General features: G+C 37.7%; 1 protein-coding gene across 1 annotated transcript in view; it reads right to left on the bottom strand.

The window, feature by feature from the left end:
- Positions 1 to 24,084, bottom strand: part of LOC140231121 (leucine-rich repeat serine/threonine-protein kinase 1-like) — a 94,996-nt gene that overhangs the window by 9,107 nt on the left and 61,805 nt on the right. Inside the window, exons 6-16 of the mRNA XM_072311273.1 lie at positions 14,133 to 14,371; positions 12,039 to 12,178; positions 11,485 to 11,651; positions 10,445 to 10,737; positions 9,081 to 9,416; positions 7,108 to 7,324; positions 5,425 to 5,583; positions 4,040 to 4,222; positions 2,139 to 2,414; positions 1,561 to 1,726; positions 900 to 1,170 (exon numbers count right to left, since the gene is read on the bottom strand). Of these exons, the coding sequence (XP_072167374.1) occupies positions 900 to 1,170; positions 1,561 to 1,726; positions 2,139 to 2,414; positions 4,040 to 4,222; positions 5,425 to 5,583; positions 7,108 to 7,324; positions 9,081 to 9,416; positions 10,445 to 10,737; positions 11,485 to 11,651; positions 12,039 to 12,178; positions 14,133 to 14,371 (2,447 nt within the window). The remainder of the gene's footprint in view (positions 1 to 899; positions 1,171 to 1,560; positions 1,727 to 2,138; positions 2,415 to 4,039; positions 4,223 to 5,424; positions 5,584 to 7,107; positions 7,325 to 9,080; positions 9,417 to 10,444; positions 10,738 to 11,484; positions 11,652 to 12,038; positions 12,179 to 14,132; positions 14,372 to 24,084) is intronic.

Raw genomic sequence — 24,084 nt, 5'->3', positions numbered from 1 at the left:
AAGACTTTGATGTAGAGGCAACCGATCCAGAACTGTGATTCAAAGTCACTTCACGATGGTTTAATCCATGTGAGAGAGATAAGGACAGAAAGGGAGTTTTGCCACGGAAACAGAATGAAAGCTACAAAACTCTATTCTGTCAACTGCTCCCATATAGTCTGCGCAGATACCCAGGGCAAGTTTTCATGATGCTGCTATTCATTCACCATTGCTAATACTGTATGTGACCTGCTACAACAAGACGATCCGAAAGTCAAGGGAAGTTGATTTTCTGAAACCAACAAGACATTATTCCCTTATTCTTCCACCTTAATTTCATATATAAGACAATGCATAAAAGTATGTGGTTGCGGAGATATTGATGATTTTAAGAGACCAAGTTGAGTGGTCTAGGTAATCAGCATTTTGAGAAAACAGCCTTCAAAGTTTTCTTTCTGACGCAGTCGTGATCAATGGGAGGCATGTCAGCTTTCCCCTCTTGACAATATAAGGTATGCTCCTAGCAACCTTCGTGATGTTCATTAAAGCTTAGCGCCAGTGGTCTACACACGACCAATCAGTAACCAGAATGCAACGCACTGACCAATCAAATCACTCCCTCGCTGCTAGGGACAGAGTCTACCTGCAGCGCTAAATCTGAATCTTCGGACACCTTGCTGTTCTGTTGAAAGTCACAAAATCATGGCCTAGAAAAACCCTAATACCTTGCCTTACCTTTGATCATTTAGCTTCGAAATTTCGGCAGATGATAGACGAAACATAAGACTACAACATTATGCGACAACAGAAATTCAATGCTTTTGACAGATTTTCATGATCTGACTTTAAACTCTATTTCTCGGCTCAGCCGTTTGCAACTTTCAGATCCTTTTGTTGTGGTGGATCACAAATATACTCACCAGAACTGAGAGATGGGCACCACGATCTCAAAGCGGGCTAGGAGCTGGAGGTATTGGTCGAAGCGGTTGTCGTGGATGTCGCTCTCACGACTCAGCTCCCGCAGAGTGTCCAGGTGCACCTTGCCGTCCTTCATACGATTGGTGCTGACCATGCTGACCCTCTGCAACGTTCCTGCCAGCCACACGGGGTCTATGAAGTACAGGTCACTCAGACTGCTCATGTGGTCAGTGAAGTGGACGATGCAACCGATCTCATGCAGAAAGTCCACGGCTTTGGGGTCAGAGGCGGAAACAGGTAGGTCAAAGGAAATAGATGAAATAATCACTTCTGACCCACCATCATGTTACCCTAACAAAGTTGCAGACTTTAAAGCCAAGAAATGAAAAGGTGACTTGACTGATTTTTTTTTTAAATATTAAAACTTGTTCACAAATCCAAATCATGATCTCACAATAACTAGCTGTCCAAATTTAAAGTTTAGGAACAATTCGAACTCAAACATTTTGCTTTACAAAGAATGCTGCTGTTTTGGTGTTAAGAAAACAGAAAAGCCATGACTTCAAGGAGTGTTCTGCATTTGAAAAGAAAAGAAAAATATCCTGGGATTCAAAACCTTCCTTGAAGTATTCCAACAATGCAACAAAAGGTACAAAGCCCCACCTCCTTGTAAGTCTTCAGGCGAATCCAAGAAGCTCTTTGGGATGAGCTGCACAATCTTGGCCAGCTCTGTGGCAGTCATGATGGGCAGGAGAGGTGGTACAGATCGGCGACACACATCCACCTCCTTCAAGATGTGCTTCTTGAGGTTAAAGTATGACAGCGGGACCTGTCGAGCGACAAGGCAAAAAAAGAGAGAGAGAGAGAGAGAGAGCAAAAATTCAGAGCAAAGGAGAGTGAAATGAGAGTGAGAAGCAGTACTGGGCTTGATAGACCTGGGTCCTGTTTCTTGAAGAGTTATAATTGATTATATAGTTGATTTCTATGGTAAGTCTATGGCAGCCTGTATAGTGAGGAAATTTATAATCAATTATATCTTTTGATAAAATGGGGCCCTGAGACATTAGATACTAACAGTTAAATGTCAATTAAGTGTTAATCCTCAGACCGCACTAACTACAAAGGATGAATAATGGATTGCTGAGAAAAATCACTCAAAATGCTTGATAGACAAAGGAGGCCATGGTTGTTATATCATAAAACAGCAGCATGGACACATTGAACACGTTTCTCTCTCTCACCTTTCTCCCAATCAGTGGCTCGGTGGACGTTGGCCGCTTGTGGCGAATCTTGATCTGCAGGGCCGTCTCAAAGATGATGCGGCGCAGTTCGGTCATGCCGCAACTGCTGCTGCTCATGGCATCCACTTCCACGATTCCTGCGACGGGCGGAAACCCCGGCCCCATTTCCAGCATCTCTTGCAGCTGGCTGCGGAGATCGACGGTCTCTAAGGGGGAGCTCTGGATGCTGTCGGAGTGGGTCCCAATGATGATGATGCCAAAGTCTGATGCTCGTGACTGAATGTGATGAATTGTGATAATAATAAAACATAATCACATGCTCTAATCTATACACATATGTACATTTACATACATGTGCGAGGAAAGACCGTGATGACAATTTAACTCCTCTAGGATTTGCAAAGAGGGAAAGATTCCAGTACCACTCACAGTTCTTAATTTACAACTGCTTTAAATACAGAAAATGTAAGTATTCAGTGAGAGCCATGAGATGAGCATTGCTCTTTTGAATAAACAAGTGTGTAGGGACCATGCATTCTGGCAGAATGCTTTGTGTGCAGTAAAATGCAAGAAAGAGTACAAAGCAGTTGATTTTAGTGATTAATTCACTCTCTCATGCAACCGCCCATTCTCAATTTTCTTGGTGCTGGAACAATCCCATAGATTTATGTCCCTATACACACACTAGAATGTTGAATACTGAAAGCAACAGGCAATATCCCATGGTGTCATGCCAAAACTCCGTAATTATGTCAAGGCAGTATAATAACAATACTTTTGTGGCTGGACAAGTGTGCAAATCAACTCAACCGACTGAACTAACTCTGCAGTGCTGCAGAATGACCAATGTCACCGAAACCAAGCTTGGTAAAACTGCGATTTCGCTCAATCAGTAGCACATCTGCCTCCAAATCCAAATGACCCAGCTTTGATTCTTGAGTCTAGCTGCGCAATGTTGTGTGTTATATACCATCCCCTCTGGTAAGAGGCGAAACACTCTGTCCCTCAGATAGGACAGAAAATGGAGGTCACAAATGTGAGAAAGCCACAGCACCCAAGATCCAACTTTCATTATATTCATCAAAAAAGAGTAGGGTGCATAACCCAGTGAAGTGGTCAACCTCACATCCATCTGGATGCCATATGGAAGACCAGCTAGCACTGCTGAATATGGCTATCCAGGATCTTCTCGGATGGAAAATGAAACAAACAAGCATACTGCCTTGATGCTCTAGTGAATATATACAGGTATGGTATTACCGGACAGCATGGTAATTCCGGATGCGCACATTTTTGCATACTAATGACATTAAATACGCGCGGGACTTCATAGACTAGCCTCACAGAGCATTGTATGGACCGAAATCGCAAAAAATGTGACATAAAAATGTAAAAACACTGAGAAATTCACATTTCACCTCAGATTTAGAAGAAGATGACAATTTATCACAAAGTTTTATCTGAGGAACTGTTCGAAATGTTCAAGTTTGACATTTTACCGTAAAATACAAAATTTGAGCCTCATTTGCCGATTTTTTTCTTTGTCGTCTGTCCGCTCGGTTAAGAATGTGTACGGTGAATCGTAGGTATGAATTGTGATTCTGGTGCAAGGACAAGGTGCAAAAGATGTTGATTATTCCATTACGAAAATCGTGTCCGGAATTGTTATGCAATTTTACACCGCGCAAAAAGATAACTTTTTGGAGAGGGGTATATTTGAAGTCTATTTTCCCAATAATGGAGTGAATTATTTTCATAATTTTGCCAAATTGGTAATTTTCAGGACTTTGTGAATAACTGGTGCTAGCTATTTTTGGCCAAAATTTCATCCTCTGAGTACGGAATTCAGAGCCACAAAAAAAAAAGCGCCTGGTGATATGATCCACTCTCCTACTACTTACACTGATATTGAGGAGGAGAGAGGAGAGTTTCTTGGCCCCCTCCAGCCCCTCGGTCATGTTCCACACCAGGAGGTAGAGGGTCTTGGAGGTGAAGAAGCACTGCTGGACGTTCTCATAGAGGTCGCCGCCCTTCATGTCCCATGCAAAGAATGTGATCGACGGTCTCTCAACTACTTCCTTTTCCTGTGCAGTCAAAATACACATACAGGCAACATATGAATTACTGAAAAGTACATCCACAAACATGGGTTTACCTGTATCTTCAAACACAATCACATATTAAACCTTATTTCTTCAGCCACTAACTCACCAAGGATAGAAAATATGTTTACTGTATATATGCCATATATCTACATGCACGGAGTCTAATTTTTCTCGAATTTGGATTTCCTGGTAGTTTCACGAGTTTTTGAATTCGCCATTGTGGAGTACAGTATACAAATGATGCACACGTCTGAGTGTGTCAGTCAGAATTGTGTGCACAAGTCAACAGTGAAATGTTTAACCACGAGGCGAAGCCAAGTGGGTCTAGGCTAAAGTCCATAGTATGCACACTATTTCTACCTAACAAATGAAAAGACATGTGCATTACCTGTTTTATAGAACAAGGGACATTTTTTTTTTCTTACCAGAAATCCATTTTCTGATTATCATATGTATCAAAGCAATTTTACAGGATGCAAGATCTGTTTGCTTGCCATAGATGACAATTATACATCCAGAACTTCAAAGCAATGCATCCAGTAATTACTGGATGCATGGCAGGCTAACCAATAGGTGTCATTTATTGAGAGCGTGAATGCTTGCTTAGTGTGCAAACTCTTGCTACAAATGCGCAATAACATGTCTACGGTGACTGTCCTTTGTGAGGCAGCGTGCAGCCAGTAAAAATCAACAAACAGCTTTCAACCAATGAGATAGAAGGATTTTCGCTACCCATACTAGTACTACACATATCTATACTGTATTTGTGTACTGCATGCCAGCACATTGTATGTATGCATGTCGCATTCATGTCAGGATCAGAGTCAATATTTTCACATATTTCTTAAATTCATGAATAGTATTTGACATGTAAACTTTGCAAAAGAATAAAAAAATAAAAACCCTGCAAAATACATGCAGGTCTACCAACATTCCCACTTCCAAATCAGGGAGATTCTGCACAGCAGTCAGGGAGATATCTGTGTATGACATGCTATTTCAATGGGCGAAAATAATTCCCAAATCAGGGCGATTTTAATATTCTCTTATTCAGACATGAACAGATTTTGACATTTTCAGGGAGACTCCTACAGAATCAGGGAGACTTGGCAGCTCTGTACATGGTGTGACACCACCAAAAAAAAAGGTAGAAAAAAGGAAGAGGAAAAGGCAAGACAAACTTTGAGGAAGCTTTTCATCAGCTTGTCCGTGAGACTCTGAGTCTTCGTTTCCTCCAAGGGATCCGCCAGGTCCCATTCCGTGACATGGATTCCAACATCGAAGAGACGAGTGTCTTTCACTTTCATCAGGCTGTTCAGGAGGGTCGTCTTGCCGCTTTTCTGGGATGGCAAGAATGGGGACAAGTCTAGCTCAGTGATTCAGAAAATTGGTCTCATATCATGTACATACTGAGATCATGCTGGTTTTTACGCCCTTGTATGACTATAGTGTCCCCAGGTCAATGCTTTGACTGAGCAAGAAGAGAGATATTTTCTTTAATGCTGAATGAAATAAATATGTTCTGCCATGCAAATAACCAAAAAACCTCACACCTACATATGTAGCCCTGTACCGTATCTTATTGTTCTTAACTTTAAACACACAAAATGGGCAAATGTTATGTGTGGGTTAAGAAGTGGGATGATTGACATTTTTTCCCTGGGTGGGGGGGGGGGATGGTTGGAAAGGAGGGGACGGATTTCAGCATGTTGTTAGACAGAAGTTTATAGGAGCTTTGTTCCAATGAAAACTTCATCCATGCTAATTTTCTCTACCTAGGTACATCAGTAAATACCTTCTAGGGTATGGATGCAAAATTTATCTGACCCTTGTCATCAGATAGGGGTACTCCTCCCTGTTGTGGAGATGGTGTGCATTAGTGAGGAAGCATGCCATACGTGAGCAAGTCATACTGGAGTATTTACAGTATGTAGTATGTAAATAACTCATTGTGTTCATGTTCTCAAGTACACCCCATTATCTCCACCCATTCTTTTTGCATTCTTGCATTTGACAATGATACCAAATTCTTCTTATGTGAAAACTTTTATTCTTCAAGCAGAAATACACACATGGAAATGTGAATATGTGCATGAATAACGATATCCATACTATTACATCCACATCTTTTCCTCTCTCAGTATCGATGTCTGTTAGTCTGTGTGTCTTTTTGTCCATCCATCTATTCACCTCCATTGTATCTCTCTATTTGTTAACCTATCCATCTATTTATTCATCAGTCTATCAGTCTACATAACTATCTACTTACCTACATGTATCTATCCACATATCAATCCATCTATCTATCCACCTATCTATCTATCTATCATCTATCCATCTATCAATCCATCTATCTATCTACCTGCCAATCTTTCTATCTATCTATCTATTCATTTATCTATTTCTATCTCTCTTTTTACATATATATGACTAGGTAATGATATACTAGCAGATGAATATATTTAAAAGGATGGTACAGTATTGGTGGAGATGAGAAGTGGGCTTTTAACTTTTTGCGAGATACCAAGAAAACACTTATGACATAGTACAGAGCATACCATTTTAAGAGGAATTCAAAGTTTATTTGATGAAAATCGGGTTTGGAATGACTGAAACATCCAAAAACAACGTAAAACAAAGCGATGGTAATATAGTGTGGGTCCCACACTTTATTAGAATTGCTCTTTTTTGGATATCTTAGCCATTTTAAAACCAATTTTCATTAAATAAAGGTTGAATTACTCATAGAACGACATGCTCTTTCATATTTCATAAGAGGTTTCTCATTATCTCACCAAAGAATGTTAGAAACCTGAAATTAGGTCTCAACCAAAACTATACGATCCCTTTAAATGGTGACTTACTGCAGGACCCATAATCATAAGTTTCATGCTGTGATACGGCCGACTGTCAAGAAGCTTCTCTCGCAGGATTCTCAGGACGAGACCTGACCTTGACCTCTCATCTGGGGTCAACTGGCTGACCTCCACCGGGCTGGTGACGTCCAGACTGTCTATCTTGAGGTGGAAGAGATGTTTGAGGGTGCTGAGCGCTTCGGGGAGGCGATGAAGATCTGGGTTGCTGCAGATGACAAAAAAGACATTCACATTCACATTGACAATTCCTATTGAACAATTCTGAGATATACAGGTACTGAAGAAACCCACATTATTCTTGTGAGAATCAAGATTCGCAAAATCAAAATGCATGGGAAAGTCCTTGTCTATACTATAACGCACTGGATGCCAGTAGCAATTTACGAAAATTATATTCTGGAAAAAAAAAGAGGCCTTTGGCTCCAACTTGCAAAATTACATGCTGCCAATATTTCTTGCTTGACAGTACTCCAGATGAATGAATTTAAAGCATGTACTAGCAGACTAATGTATACACTATATATTTCACTGGTTTATCATTTTCCTGAATTTTGCAAGTTGGGTGCTATTTACAAACTTAATAACATGCATAAATATCAACTCTGATCCCGACATGATTGCGACATGCACATGTACATTTTTCTATCACTTCACTGTACTCCATGATCACAAATTTAACCACTCGGGAAAATTTTCAGAAGTCCAAATTTGCTAGAAATTAGACCCTCTAAATATACGAGTGATCTGATGTAGATTTCTTTGTATGCATTTCGATTTTTGTTAAAGATAGAGTCTAAGGATGATCTGATAGGATGATATTGCCTTTACAAGTCATGAGTGTGATTTTTCCAATGAGTAAACAGATACACGTCTAAAAAAAAAGTAAAGGAGTCATATTTACCTATCAAAGACTATGCCGTAGCTGCTATGTGTAGTTATTTGCATATTTTTAAATTTTCATTAAAGGCAAATATCGAGGTAATTTAATATAGAAAAAAAGGTTAATGACAATACAAGCAATCAAAACAGTAAACACAATCAAGCAAATGTTAAAACATCCTTGTCACCACTAGTAGCATTCTTTATCCATAACGAAGATGCAGCACTTAGTCATAAGAATAACAATTGGAGAGCAATCCTGAAGTGTATCCCACTTTTACAGGGGGCTGGAATCCAATTCCTCCTTTCACTCATATAAACACTTAAAATATATACATTTAATTGGGCCCAAATACAGTAGAATGATTGACATATATGCCATAAAAGGGCTTCAACTCTTGGGTTGGCATCTACCGATTAGATGTCCTCTATTCAAATTCATGAAATTCTTCCGTCGAGTTGTTTGCATTGCAACTGATTGACAAATTGCCCTACATCGACGTAAATAAGCACTGAATTGATCAGTGTTTTAGTAGTAGCCATGATAAATAATCATGGGCGTACGTACTCGAGCAGGATTCGAACCTATGAACCACTGATCTCCGGACAGGCACCATCACCACTAGACCACCGAGCTTTCGCCTGACAGCAAGTGTTGGTTCTGATCCTTATAGCATGCAGCGGGTACTGTGTAATTATTCAAATTCATGAAATTCTTCCGTCAAGATGTTTTCATTGCAACTGATTGACAATCAGTTGACAATCAGTTGCAATAGATGTCCACTGTAAATAAACTATGTTTATTTTATTTTTATTTTATTTTTTGATTTTTTGATTTTTTTTTGAGGGGGGAGTAAAAGTAGGAAGCATGCCTGGTGTAATATTGGGTTTCTGAACATTTCTTCTTTTGTTTGTTTGTTTGTTTACAAAGGGAAGGGAAAAAGACTGTGGCAGGGGAAAAGAAGCACCTAAAGGAATGGGCAAAGAGGACCACTGCAATCAAACTGACCGTGATCTACACACTGAATGATGAAAATATCACGAGAGAACAGTCATCTGGCAACACGTGACATGACTTTTACCTGCTGAGATCCAGGTCGTACAAAGTCTCCATCTTGCAGATGCTCGGTGGCACGTCCTCCAGTTCGTTGTGGGAGAGTTTCAGCACGTACAGGCTCTGGGCGAAGCTGTCGGGCAACTCGATCCGCTCCCACAGCATGGGAGCCCTGTCGGTCACGGTTGGCGGTGTGGCATAGAAGACGCTCCTGCTGTGGGCATCGATAATCTTTGACGGGGATTTGGCTGCCTGACCCCTGATCTTTGTGCAGAATGCAGCGCTCGTCCGGGATGCCGGCGCCTTGGAATCTAGCAGTGGCGGATCGCTACCTCTTTTCTTCTTCACTGGGCTTCTATTAGGTCTGTTTGATACAAAAAGAAAAAGATGACGTGGGGAAACAAATGTAATTGATACAGCAGTATGACATATCACAGTTTTCAAAGTGTATCTAGGAATACTTCAACCAAGATCCAAGCATTTCTGTTCATATCTGCCTGCTAGTACTGTAAATGCAGAAATTTTCGTTGTTTATTGATTTTCGCGTATTTTACGCTACTCCTGGCCAGTGCAAATTCTAAAACCAGCAAAAATTATCTTCACTATTTTCTTTGCACATTTTGAATGGATTGACAATTGTGCACCGCAAACTCATGAACCCGCAAATATGTTTTTGAGCTGCTCAATGCGAAAAATTAGTCCCATGAAAATATTGACTTTACAGTTTTCCTTCACAAATTCATCCTTGTAGTCCCTGGACAGAATGCAAGGTAAAGTGATATTTCATGAATTGGTGGTGATACTGGACTCAAATGTCATCCAAAGCCTGATGAAGTCACAGGACACAGATTTCCTGATTTTGATCATAATAATTTTAATTCTTTAGACTCTTATTTAATCTAGTACTTTAGACTCTTATTTAATCTAATTCTTTAGACTGTTTTGTATTAGTTGGATACGGAAACAAACAAAAACAATAAATAAAATGAAATGAAAGACGTCCAGTGTTATATATACTTTTCCACTTCAATTATCAAAAACAACTACCACAACAGTTTTGGGGAGAGCAGCCATATCGGTTCATTGCATGCACGAGATATTGACTCAAATCATGTCATCACAGTCATATACTCCAAACCCGAACAGCTTTTAATTTACAATTTATTCATAGAATTTGTAGTTTGAAAACGAGGGAAAGAATTATCACATTTTTTCTCCTTGTGAATAATTATCAAATTTCTTCTTTAATTGTCAGTCATATCTCCTATTTTAATAGTATCTTGCCTGGCTTTGGTGTCTGTTACATGTCACGGAACATTGTAACAGATTAATATAATCATGACATACATGCATACACCATTCCTTCCACACAAAGTACAGTCCTTTACTCACAAGTCTGTCCGGGTTGTTTGCTGCTCCTTCTGGACCTCTCGGTGCATTAGCTGATTATGGGACAGGTTCAGGTGCTGGAGGCGGCGAATATCCCAAGCCTGGGGTAGCGGGAAGCTGCGCAGAAAGTTCCGCGACAGATCCAGCTCGGAAAGGCTGCCCAGGCGGCACACCGAAGGCGGAATTTCTGTCAGCCGGTTGTTGCTCAGGTTCAAGAAGCGCAGAGAACGCCGCCAGAACTTGGGGAGATCCGGCGGGGCTGACTGAACCTTATTCTTTGAGATGTTGAGGACTTCCTGTGATATTGAGAGCAGAACAATCAAAATTATTGCAAATCAGAGAGATTAGCAAGTCCTTACATCAAACTTTAACATTTGACGCAATGCCATTAGTGACAGGATACTCCCTACATTTCTCAGTGTACTTTTAACCCCATCAGCTCAATCAGTGTAAATTCTCATCACTTATTATTATTGTTGTTTAATACAATAAAGGATATTGGACCAATACATACTGTCATTTGCTTACTTTGACCTCTGACCCCTTTAATATCAGTATTATGATATTTGCATTATGACCGCAATCAAGGTGACAGTGTCCAGATACAAAAGATTTTAACTTGTCTTGGCCTTGAAATTTCATATCATGGCCATTCATGAATTTAAATCAGGCACTGACAGTATGATTATTTATGTGTAAACAAGTCCAATAACTTGCTTGGAAGACATAGAAAAAAAAAAAAACAGCCAACGATGCTCAAATGTATGTTTTGTTTTATTCTGAACAATGGCTAGACGTCAGTGAAGGTTGTTTTGCTGACACATGATTCTCCAGTTGCAATAGGTATACACATTGTTACCATGGTAATGCTTGCCTTCATGATGGATTCCTTATGGAAGGGAGAAGACAATATCTATCACAGTAATCTGTTTACTGCAAGATGTTTAAATTAAAGAGGTGTTTTGATGTTTATTTGTTTGTTTATTTTTTTCTTTAAAGCCTGAAAGAAACAGGATACCAGAATGATGATGTCATAAGCTTACCAGTGGACACGCCCATGGGTGGGGCACCTCCTCAAACTTGTTGTCAGACAGGTTGAGGGTGAGCAGTGCGGTGCAGGCTTCAATCTCCATTGGCAGGCGGGAGAGTGAGTTCTGTGACAGATCCAGGTTGCCCAGGGAGATACACCGCCATATCCTGGTATTGTCGTCTTGGTGGCATAAAACATTCATCAAAATTAATTCATTGAAATCAAGAAAAGTGAAGTTTGATACTCTCTCAAATGACAGTAAAAATAACAAATTTTATGGGAAAATAAAGTCTTTCTTAAGGAATCTACAAAACATTGCATATTCCAAGACATACCACTTTCTAATACTGAATTTGCCCAGGTAACATTCTGTAAGGATGTTAACATATCATTTAGAGCAAAACAATGTTTTTTTTTAATTATTTATTTATTTATTATTATTTTTTTTTTATTTATTATTATTACTTCTTTTTTTTTTGGGGGGGGGAACTGTTGATAGATCTGGGAGCCACACAATGCTGCCCCTGCTAAAAGTGCTGTCCAATTAAATGCAGAATGTAGACTCACCTCCACCTGTTTCTTTGGTGTGCTGGATAAGGTTGGTGATACAGTTTCGGGCAAGGGAGAGAAATTCCAGCGCTGGCAACATGAAAACCTCCACTGGCACAGAGTCTAGTTGGTTTTGGTAAAGACTGAGGGAAGCCAGGCTGAATGGATGGAAAACAACACAATGTATGCTGATCTAAACAAACTTATAAAATGGTTAGAATGGCTCCTAATCAAACAAATGACTGGCTGAGAGCAATCACATAACCAGTCTTTCATGTTGCCTAATGGTTTTACCATTGACCACATACTAATGACCACTCAGAGATATGTGCGTGACTGAGGCTTAATTGCTGTAATCAGGCTCAATGACGTTGCAATTGCATACTTTAGCAATGCCGACTGAGTCATGCAGTAACAAGCGCATATTTTTGGTTTTGGGTTCGTTTGTTTGTTTGTTTGGGTTTTTTGTTTTGTTTTTCTTGCTTTCTTGGTATTTTTAAACAACAGATCAATTTAACACTCTACAATAAATACGTTCAGATGGTGATCCTTAAATCTAAGGTTAGCTACCTCAAAGGATAAGCCCTTGATGCTCATTCACACGACAAAGCTTATCCTCAAAAGTAGCTTATCCTCAAGATTAAGGATAACCATCTGAACATACATTGTGACTACATTGTGTAGTGTCTTCAAAACTCTCTGCTGCAAGCTTACTGACCTGCGTACACCAGGAATACTGCTCACATTACACCGGTGATATATTCTCTCCACTGACTTCCCATTGAAAAAAAATGAATCATCTTCAAATTTGCTCTTTTTGTTTATCATGCTGTCCACTCAACTGCAACTGAATATCTTCAGAATTCTTGGTATTTATTGTTATAACCCTCCACACAAGTTTCAATCATCCAGACAGTTCTTTTGTATTTCATATATCTAAAGTTTCGCATTCATGGAGAACTCGCTTCCCCCCCCCCCCCCCCACATTGGACCAAACACTTGGAATGATATCCCTGTCACTGTTTACCAGTCATTCTCAGTGGAATCATTTAAAATCTGTTAAAATCTGTTTGATATGCCATAGGGGAAAAAAAAATCATATCACATACTCTTCTATTCTTTATTTTTTTCCTGTCTTTTCTAAAACCACTGTGGGCATCTCTTTAATGGATTGCTGTGACACATAATTGTTCAATATTATCATTATCCATATCTACCTAACCTCAGTGCAATATAATGCAAAGCCTGTTCATTAAAAAGTACTACAACAAATGAGATAAGAAAAGAGCATAACTATGCAAATGAAGGAGAAACCAAAATGAAACCAAAATAAATGAATAGAAAAGGTGAAAGAAATATATTGTCTAATCCTATACTAGTTCCAATAAATATGTCATGTAATTGGATCTGAAAATTCCAGTTTGGCTATTTCTCATGTTATATACAGGTATGATTTTATATATATATATATATATATATATATATATATATATATATATATATATATATATATATATATATTTTTTTTTTTTTTTTTTTATTCAAGAGAGATATCCAGCACATGCAAGCAATTGACTGCCCACCCAAAGTTCAATTGAGACTGTAAAGGACTGTCATCATATGGTCTGTGTGATTTGCAACCCTTTTCAATCACACTGCAGCTGCGTATTGTATTTTTTGTAACCTTGTTAGTTTGGGCCTGCCATAACTGAATAAAATTTGTCTCACAAAAACTGTTCCAAAGATAAAACTTTGAAGGCATAAATAATTATATATCTAAATAATAGCCGATAACATCGAAGTTGCAAAGTATTTGATTTAAAAATGGAATATGTGGGTAGATACTAATGCCACTATAAGAAAACAAAATCAAAGCATTCATGTACCAGTACCTACTCTTTAATACATTCACCTTGCTATATTCTCTATCAATTACCTGTTATTAGCCCATTATTCCATCAACTCAGTCATAAAATCACTTAGCCATCCAATAGATCAATCAATCAATCAATCAAGCATGAAATCCATGAACCATGCTTCCTTTCTTCCTTCCCTATTTCCTTCCTTCCTTCCTTCATTCATTCATTGCTCACTTGATAAAAAATCACCTACCGATACTCCTGCAAGTTTCGGTGGCTCTTTGGTACCGGAAGTCTGCACAGAGAATTCTGGGATAGGTTGAGTCGACGCAGGTTGGGCATCCCCCACAGCAGCCCCTCGGGGACAGAGAAGAGGGAATTCTGGGATAGGTTGATGGTGGACAGGACCTGGTGAGAGGTATCCTGGAAGTCCCTCAGCCACGCAGGGTCAAAGGTGTTCAGCTGCTTGTGGTGCCAATTTGCAACGAGCTCCTGTACAGAAAAAAATGCAGTCCTAGTGGTCATTATATCATTTAATCTGTTCCATACGGGAACCTGGTGGCATGTATATTACGTCTATGGGCATTTTAGAATTCAGTATGGAATGGGTTAAAGAGACAGTACCTTTTGGAGCAGTGATTTTAAAAAATTCAAGTTATCACATGTAATGCATATGTGGAGGTCAGTTGTATCACAAAACATCCCATCATATGAAAATTTTGCAATAAAATCTAAAAACAATTAGATATCACTGTTTTTCTCATTAAATCATAACTGTAGATGGTGAACAGTTTGGAAACAATTTTACTATATCTATTGTTCACATTTTGTATATTTAACAATACTTATCATTCATTATATGGATTCAATTTTTTACAGTGCTTGTTTTTATCCCTATCTCACATTTAGAACTTAAATTTAAAGCACTAAAGCTGGGATTTTGTTTCATCTGCAAATGGTAAATTATGCCTTTAAACTCTTTAAGATATCACTGTTTTTCTCATTCAATCATAGCTGTAGATGGTGAATAGTCTGGAAACAATTCTATTATATCTATTATTCACATTTTGTATATTTAACAATACTTATCATTCATTATATGGATTCAAATTCTTACAGTGCTTGTTTTTATCCATATCTCACATTTAGAACTATTTAAAAGCACTAATGCTGGGATTTTGTTTCATCTGCAAATGGTACATTATGCCTTTAAACTCTCTAACTGTGTACATCTCAAATTTTTCTGATGGTGATGACAGCATTACATCTTTACATCTGCCAGCAATATCCAAGCATAATTAGGGCCCTAATGAATATCAAAATCAAAAATTTTCATGGTAAAAATAGCACACAGATCAAATCACTGTTGGGCCCCAATATGTTACAGGGATGGTATAGTATTTCATTTCATTTCATTTAGTAGGTTTCCACACAAATCATACAGTGTCGTGATTACAACCTCCGTCAATGACAATGTAAAATGACACAAAAATTGTAAGTTATAAGTTCAGTCTATACAAAAGCATTTACATAGTATAAAATCAATTGAAATTGTTCTCAAGGGTACATTCATGACGGATAAGTAAAATTGTGTGTGGAGGGAACCTACATAGAAGCAGATGCTTGTAGGAGTAGGTGCCTCGAAAGAAAATTGACACAGCACTCACACACACACTCTGCACGCATGGAAGTACACCTGGACAAGTGTGCGTGCACTCACACACACACACACACACACACACACACACACACACACACACACACATACGCAACAAGAGAAGAGAATGAGAAAGAGGAAGAGGAGAAATCAACCAACTAGACCATCATAGAGACGTAAATGATGGTACCTGCAGCTGCAAGAGGAAAGAATGAAAGAAAAAAAAAAACAACAAACATGTTTAAGCCTGTTCTACACTCATGCCAAATAATCTATATCAGACTCCATCATTTCAAATCATTTGCTAAACCAAATTAATTGATATTATCACCAGAATATTGCGAAAAAAAGTTTATTTTTAAGCTTACGTTTGAATGTATACCAACCGGGAGTTCGTCGTAATTCACTTTCTAAAGAATTCCATAATTTGGGGCCAATATAAATAAAAGTATTCTGTAATATTCGTAACCTAGTTTTCAGTATGTGAAATATATCACTCTGTCGTGTAGGATATCTATGTATTTCTTCATTTTTCTTAAATAAAAACTCCAAAACTTCAGGCAAAACACAATTATTCAAATTATACATCAAAATTCCTAAGTTCATTGAATACAAATCATCTATTTTAAAAATTTTACTATCTAAGAAAAGCAGATCAGTATGTGTGTACAGCCATAAATACATTTTAACATTCTTTTTGAACAACCAATAACTTATCAATATCCGTCCTAGCTGAGCTTCCCCACGCTAATATTCCATAATTTAGATATGGCACAATCATAGTTGAATATAACATCAGTAATATTTTAATCGGAAAAAAACTGCTTTAATTTTAATATAAATAACACCTGTATTTCTAGAAATCTGTTGATTCAAATAAACAAGGTGAGTGTTCCAATTCCAATGATCATCAATAAAAAGCCCCCCAAATTTTGTTGAATGTACACGACATATAAGTATAAAAATAAGTATGAAAATAACGATTCTGAGATGGAATTATGAAGAAAGGTATGAAATGGCTTTGAAGGGGGAGCAATTTCTTTCACCAAATCAGAACCTACATTTACAAAATAATTATTAAATTCCTCAGCTATAATTTGATTATCTTTTTTCAATTTCATCACCTGTTTTCACTTCCCTAATAATCTGGGAATTCCCCATATCAAAAACATTATTAATCACTCTCCATGTTGCTTTAATATTCTTATAACATTTATCAAATTGCTTAATAAAATATTCTCTCTTTTTAAAACGAAAAACACTTAACAAAATATTCATACATTTAACATGAGAACTCTTATTAGAATTACTAGGATTCTTTTTATACTTATAAAATAACTTTTTGTGAGACATAAAGAAATCACTTGTGAAATTGTACAGAGCATACAATTCTAGGAGGAATTCAACGTTTATTTGATGAAAATTGGTTTCGGAATGACTGAGATATCCAAAAACAGAGTAAAACAAAGTGGCCTGCATAAAAGGTGGGTCCTTTTATTAGCATTGCTCTGTTTCGGGTATCTTGGCCATTTCAAAATTAATTTTCATCAAATAAACATTGAATTTCACTTAAAGTTACAGGCTCCTTACATTCATATTTCATAAAAGGTTTCTTATTATCTCACCCAAAAATGTTAGAAACCTGAACTTAGACCTCAACCAAAACTATACGATCCCTGTGTGCTGAACTGAAGTTACTTAAAAAAAAAAAGACATCTGTATAGAGACTCTTAAAATTTTGTGATTGATGTCAAATTCTTTCTGTATATGTGACCGAGAAAATCGAGTTTGAAGTCACATCATCAAAATTGGTCAGAACAAACAGATTTCTGTTTTTTGCATAATCTTGTAGTCTAATGTTTTGTCTATCATCTGCCAAAATTTTGAAGCTAAATAATCAAAGGAAAGGCAAGAAATCAGCATTTTTCTGGGCCATGATTTTCCGACTTTCAACGTAACAGAAACGTGTCCGAAGATTTGGATTTAGCGCCGCAGCGAGACTCCGCCCCTAGCAACGAGGGAGTGATCTTATTGGTCAGTGCGTAGCATCCTGATTACTGATTGGTCATGCGTAGACAGCTGGCGCTAAGCTTGAATGAACATCCGGGAGGTCACTAGGAGGAGCATGCCTTCTATTGTCAAGCGGTGAAGACTCTCACGTCTCCCCTTGATCATGACAGCGTTGGAAGGAAAACTTTGAAGGCGTTTTTCTCGAAACTGATTTCTTCAACCACTTGACATGCGCTAATAAAATCATCGATATCTCCGCAACCGAGTACTTTTATGAGTCATGCTATACATGAAATTAAAGAAGAAGAGTTAGGAAATAATGTCATGCCATTTTCCAAAAATTGCCCTCCCCCGACTTTCGGATCCTTATGTTGTAGCGGGTCACATATTTCATACAGGAGAAAAGAAAACGGTAATTTAAACATGTGACCTTTTGGCATTATCCATTTCATGATGGAAAAAACTAATTAGTCTCTAATCATGCAGACAGTTCCACCCTTCCTAAAAGGAGATGAAGGTAGTGATTAGAAACATAATATATTAGCATGATTTTCGCTTCATTTAAAAAAAAAAAAGTTAAGATTGGGAGTATCTCGATAAAAAAGAAATCAAAATTGCTGGCAAATAACCCAAGTTTCCTCAAAACTGTATCAACAAAACACACAAATACTCACACACAAGAAACCCAATCATTTCTTCTTTTTTTTTTTTGTTTCAATGTTTTGTGACTGAGGATGAACTAATAATTACAATTACCACTTTTAAATCAAAGTCATAAACATGACTGCCCTTGGCAATCTGTTTGAGGTTTGGGTAACATACATGTAGACCTTTAAAACTCAAGTGATTATTAATGGCCAAGTTGGGGAGGAATAACACACAGCTACAGTATTTGTGAAGACTATTATACCTCCTAATCAAGAATGTGTTATCATGTTTCGAAGGACATTAGTCAAATATGGACGGAGGCATACAGATTGAGAGCTTTCTCTCCATGGCAGATTACAGTTAACACTGTAGATCTTCACCCAAACATAGAGAACAGCTCAAACAAGATTAGGCACGGCTTTTGCTTTTCAAATTAAGTCTAAAGAGAGCAATCACTGGAATGAGACACCTTGATATCTAAATTGATTGCAACCTCATGTAGCATTTCTATTAAACACTCAAATGCAAACATGGAACAAACATAAAGAACATCTCCAACAAGATTAGGCTCGACTTTCGCTTTTCAACTCAGGGCTGAAGACGGCTGAAGATGGCTGAAATTGATTGCAACCTCCATGCAAGCTGTCTGGGCAATATGGCCACCATTTCCTGCACAGAATTGCTCAGAAGCTGTAGAAGTGGTAGACATACATACACACACACACAAATAATAATGCCTCCGGCACCACTTCGTGGCGGAGGCATAAAAAACAACCTTCTGCGGTACATTTATATCATGAAATCACTGTGCTCTGAAGCTGTCTTGAAAAATGGGAATAAATACACTGAAATGTGAATTATTTAAAAAGAAAACATCTTTTTCTGGAAGAATACACTATACAAACTCATGCCTGAGAGGTTCTGGCTAAAACTATTATGCAGGAGTACATGACTTTAATAGCACTATTTTCTGAGGGGCACAGCCCCAAAGATAATAGTGCCTTGAACAATGGCCTGGTATATTTGTTTTACAGGCCCGGCAATACGGTACAATTAACTTTACCATGAGAGGTATGAAAGCCTTTGAATTGAATGTGTGCATGAAATTAACTCATCATTAATCTGATGAATTCTAATTGTGAGGATAAGGTTAAAGTTTTTGTTGATTTAATGAACTCAAGTGGCTTGTTTTCTCTCATAACGAAGCGTACTTGTATATCTCAAAATACAGCTACACTCATAGATAACATTTTTACAAACTGTATTCATAACAAGTTTAATGCTGGTGTTCTGTGTTCTGACATTTCACATCATATGCCTATCTTTTGTGTTGATAGGGGTGATTTTACGAAGTTTAAATCCAACAAACAAACCATGTTTAAGCACCTAATAACAGATGAAAGAATTTTTTCTTTTAAGCAACAGCTATTGAATATCGACTGGGAGGATCTGTATTTATTGGATAATGCTAATGATTCATATGAATATTTTATTCGGGTTTTTACAGATTTATATGATCAGTGTTTTCCTCTCATCCAAGTGACATGTAAGAAAAAATGTAAGAAACCTTGGGTTACTTGTGGCCTAATGAAGTCAATAAATCGTAAACACAAGCTTTATAGCAGTTACGTCAAAACAACAACTAATGTGAATAAAAAGAAATATGTAGAGTTCAAAAACATTTTGGTCAAAACTCTTCGTCTAGCAAAGAAGAATTTTTAAAACGATTTGTTTCAAAGCGTAAAAGGTGATATTAAAAAAACATGGTCACACATTAATGGACTGTTGGGACGAGGCAAGAAGTGCTCAATTCCTTCTGAGATGTTTCATGAAGGATCATCTCTGGTGTCTAGTAAACAGAAGGCAGAAGCTTTGAACAGGTATTTTATAGGATTACCCGCTAAAATAAGTAGAGAGATTCCTTCAGTCCCACAGTCTTTTTATGAATACTTAAAGCCAAGTAGTGACAATTCATCCTTGGATTTTCAGACCAACTTCTGTATTTGAAATCACTAAATTTGTATCCTCACTTAAGCCATCAAAGTCAAGTGGGTTGATGATATTGCCCCTCGGGTTGTCAAGGAATGCATTCATTGTTACTCTGACGACTGTTGCAAATGGTGAAATTAAAAAAAATATTTGCTTGGTTTTGTTGTAATAAGCTATTGCTAAATATTCAAAAGACTAAATGTATTTTATTTCGATCTAGAGGTAAAATTATTCCAAATGATATTGATACTTTAAACATCGGGGGACACAATGTTGTCCTTAGCAAACATGTTCAATTCCTTGGAGTTATTGTCGATGAGCACCTGACTTGGAAACCCCATCTAGAATCTGTTTGCACCAAGGTTCCTTGAAGCGTTGGTGTTATATGTAGATTAAGATATATATTGCCAGAGAGCATTTTAAGAACTTTATACAATAGCATTGTTCTTCCTTACCTGACTTATTGCTATGTTGCATGGGGCAATACGTTTAAGTCTCACAATGATAAATTTAAAGTATTACAAAAGAAAGTAATAAGGCTTGTCACTAATTCCAACTTCTGACAGCCAAGGAAGCCATTATTCCTTCAGTTAAAGTTACTACCAATTGATGAATTAGTATCGTTTCATTGTTTGGTTTTTGTGTTTAAACTTCAGTCTTGTCCACAATTTTGCCAGTTAAAAGAATTATTTGCCCTTAACTAACGGATTCATAATTACAACACACGTCAAAGAAACCTCTTCCATCGTCCTCATGTAAGGACTACTGTTTCCTTGAATTCTTTCTGAACAACTTGTACTAAAGAGTGAAACCAACTACCTGTTGACATTAGGAACAGTACAACATTTTCTAGGTTCAAAGTTCAGTGTAAAAAATATCTATTAGACAATTTGAAATGAATTTGTTAAACTACATGTTAAACATTTATTTGATGTTATGTAGATTGGCCAGCCTACTTTAGTTTTGAGTGCTCTGTGTGGTGTGGTTGTGTATGGGGGTGTGAGGGTGTGGGTGTGTGTGTGTGTGTTAGTGTGATTATGGTCTCCTTTTTTATGTAGGTTTATCTGTTGCCATTGTATATACATTATGATTGTTCTGATATATACTTGCCATGTCGTAGTGTTAGTGTGTGAACTTACGTGGTACCTTGGTCTGCTGTCGGTGGTTTCAGTGACTGATCTGAATGTTCACTCAACCGATTATTATGATTTGGAATGTAACTTTACATCATTGGCGGTTGGCCTTTGTGCTGCTGAGTCCCAACTTATTTGTACCTTGCATAGGGTCCCACTCACAATCCTTGCTTCTTTTGGGATCCTAAAAACCATGTAAATTTTTGTATCAGCGATTTGTGTTATCTTGTTATTTACGTTTGGTTTTTTAATAGATTGACATTCATTCATTCATTCATATTGGAACATATTGCATGCAAAAATACTCACATGCTTTTATTTATTTTTTTTTCCACATCACACAAATTTCTACTTTTGCAGTATTAGGCAGTTGAGTCTGTTTGAAGTAATCTAGATAAACTATTTCACCACTAAAGAAGAGTGTAGACAAAATAAGGGCTTTTTACACTTGTGTTTCTTAACCCCGGACTTTCTCTGACCCAGGACTATCGTTAGTCCCGTACCAATATTTTCAGCTTTTTACACTCGCCAATTAGTCCCGTACTATCTCTTGTCCGGGGCTAAGGAGAAAACTGACCTTTTTACACTCGTATTTCTTAGCCCCGGACTTTCCAAACCACATGAATATTCATAATTACGCTGTGTACTGTACACGTACACGCACGCACCGGCAGCACTTGATTACCTCGTTTCTGATTGGTCAGTGAGGGTCGGACTTCGTCTCCGTTGCTTAGCCCAGGATTATTTTTTCGTTCTGTTTACACTCACTTGCTTGGCACCGCAATTGCGGTGCTAGCACCGCAATTGCGGTGCTAACCCCTGCTATTTTGCAGGGCCAGATAGTACCGTACTATCGGTGGGGCTAGCCCACTTTGGCAAAAACGAGTGTAAACAGAAAGTGGGCTAAGGATAGTCCCGTACCAACGGTGGGGCTAAGGCCCCCCCTTAGCCCCACCGATAGTCCGGGGCTAAGCAAAAATTTACAAGTGTAAAAAGCCCTTTAGTCTTTTGAGAATGAAGAAAATGAGTGATATTTCTAAACAAAACAGTGTTAACAGCACATCGTCTTCTGATGAAAAATAAACTGAGGGATATTCAAATAAACAAAGCAAGATAGGCGAGTTGATTTAATGACCCACCACAGTCAAATGATGACAAAAACTCTGACCCACTGAGTGCTTTTTATTGGCTTCCGATATCACGTAGTCATAACTTCCTGCTACGTTTTTGTAGTTGTTTGATTTTATCAAAACTGGTCAGACACTATACTGTTTCCTCTTATTCACACACTGTGTGTACATTTGAAATAGCCTCCTTCAAGTCTCCATGGATCATCTTAAAATTCAGTCACCTCTGGCACACATAGGCCCTAATTCAATGGTACAATCTTTGTCCATGGTTCATGGACAAAGACCGTAGTTTTGTATGGGGCGCCAAGTGTCGCATAGCCTATTTCATTACGAAATCAGTCATTTCGTCGAAGAATTGACCATCTTGTTAGCAAAATGACTGATTTTGTAACTAAATAGGACATGCCACACTTGGCGCCCATACAAAACTATGGTCTTTGTCCATGGTTTAAACCATGGACAAAGATTGTACCACCTTCTTGAATTCAGGTCATAAAGGCAGGATGAAAGCTACAAGATATGATAAACCAAATGGGACACTTTAATTAATAGTGAGAGTGCACTTCACAAACATTTTTTCCTTTAAATGAAAGTCCTGTGGAAGACTAGCACCATGCCAAATAGTCAAATTGTATTATTGCTCTTTGGCATGTATTTTAAGGGTTTTTTTTTCAAACTTCAATAACTATCAGGCTTTGTACTCATTCATAATATTGAAAGCCTTTGTGTGTGTGTGTGTGTGTGTGTGTGTGTGTTTGGTGGAATGTACAATTTTCACATCTTGGGAGATGGTTAAAGGCATAATTTACTATTCACAGATGAAACAAAAACCCAGCATTAGTGCTTCAAAATAGTTCTTAAATGTGAGTTAGGGATAGAAACAACCAGTGTAAAAATTTTAACCAGTATAATCAATGTTAAGTATTGTTAAATATACAATATGTGAACAATAGTTATGATAACAATGTTTCCAGACTAAACCGTCCACAGTTATAGTTTAATGAGAAAAATAGTGATATCTCCATTATATACTGGGATTTATTGCAAAAATTTCATATGGTAGGATGTTTTGTGATACAGATGACCTGCACATACAATTATGCATCAAATGTGATATCTTGAACATTTTTTAAATCACTGCTCCCAAAGGTAAACAGGACCTTTAAGACCCAAAGATTTACATGAATATTGCTTGTCAGTTATCTAACAATACCTGATAATATGCACTAACTATTCAAACAGCTTGATGTTACTTTTGCTCTTGATAGCATGCAGTGGTACATTGTACATACACATACATGTAGGCCTTCTCTTGGCAAATGTTGCATGATAAGCGGTTGGGTGTCAAGAATCTTCTGTAAGTCTGCCATCAGACATTTTTATTGATTGAAGTGTATCATTTTTAGCTTGAGTTCATTGAGCTGCTCAGAATCATCCCTACTTTCACTGTTGTTGGAGATAAAATTTTGCAGTCCTTTAAATTTTAGCCTCAGGGGCTTCTCTTGTTCACATGCCTGACAAGCTTTTTTTTTTCACAACTCTTAAAAACAAACAAATAACAACTCAAGGAATGGATATTCAAAGACTAAAAAGTCACATTTTGGGACAAACCTATTTTTCCCAGAATAAATCAAAATA

This window comes from Diadema setosum, chromosome 7 (assembly GCF_964275005.1).
Source record: "Diadema setosum chromosome 7, eeDiaSeto1, whole genome shotgun sequence".
Taxonomy (NCBI): domain Eukaryota; kingdom Metazoa; phylum Echinodermata; class Echinoidea; order Diadematoida; family Diadematidae; genus Diadema; species Diadema setosum.
This window is presented reverse-complemented; position numbering and strand designations above follow the sequence as displayed.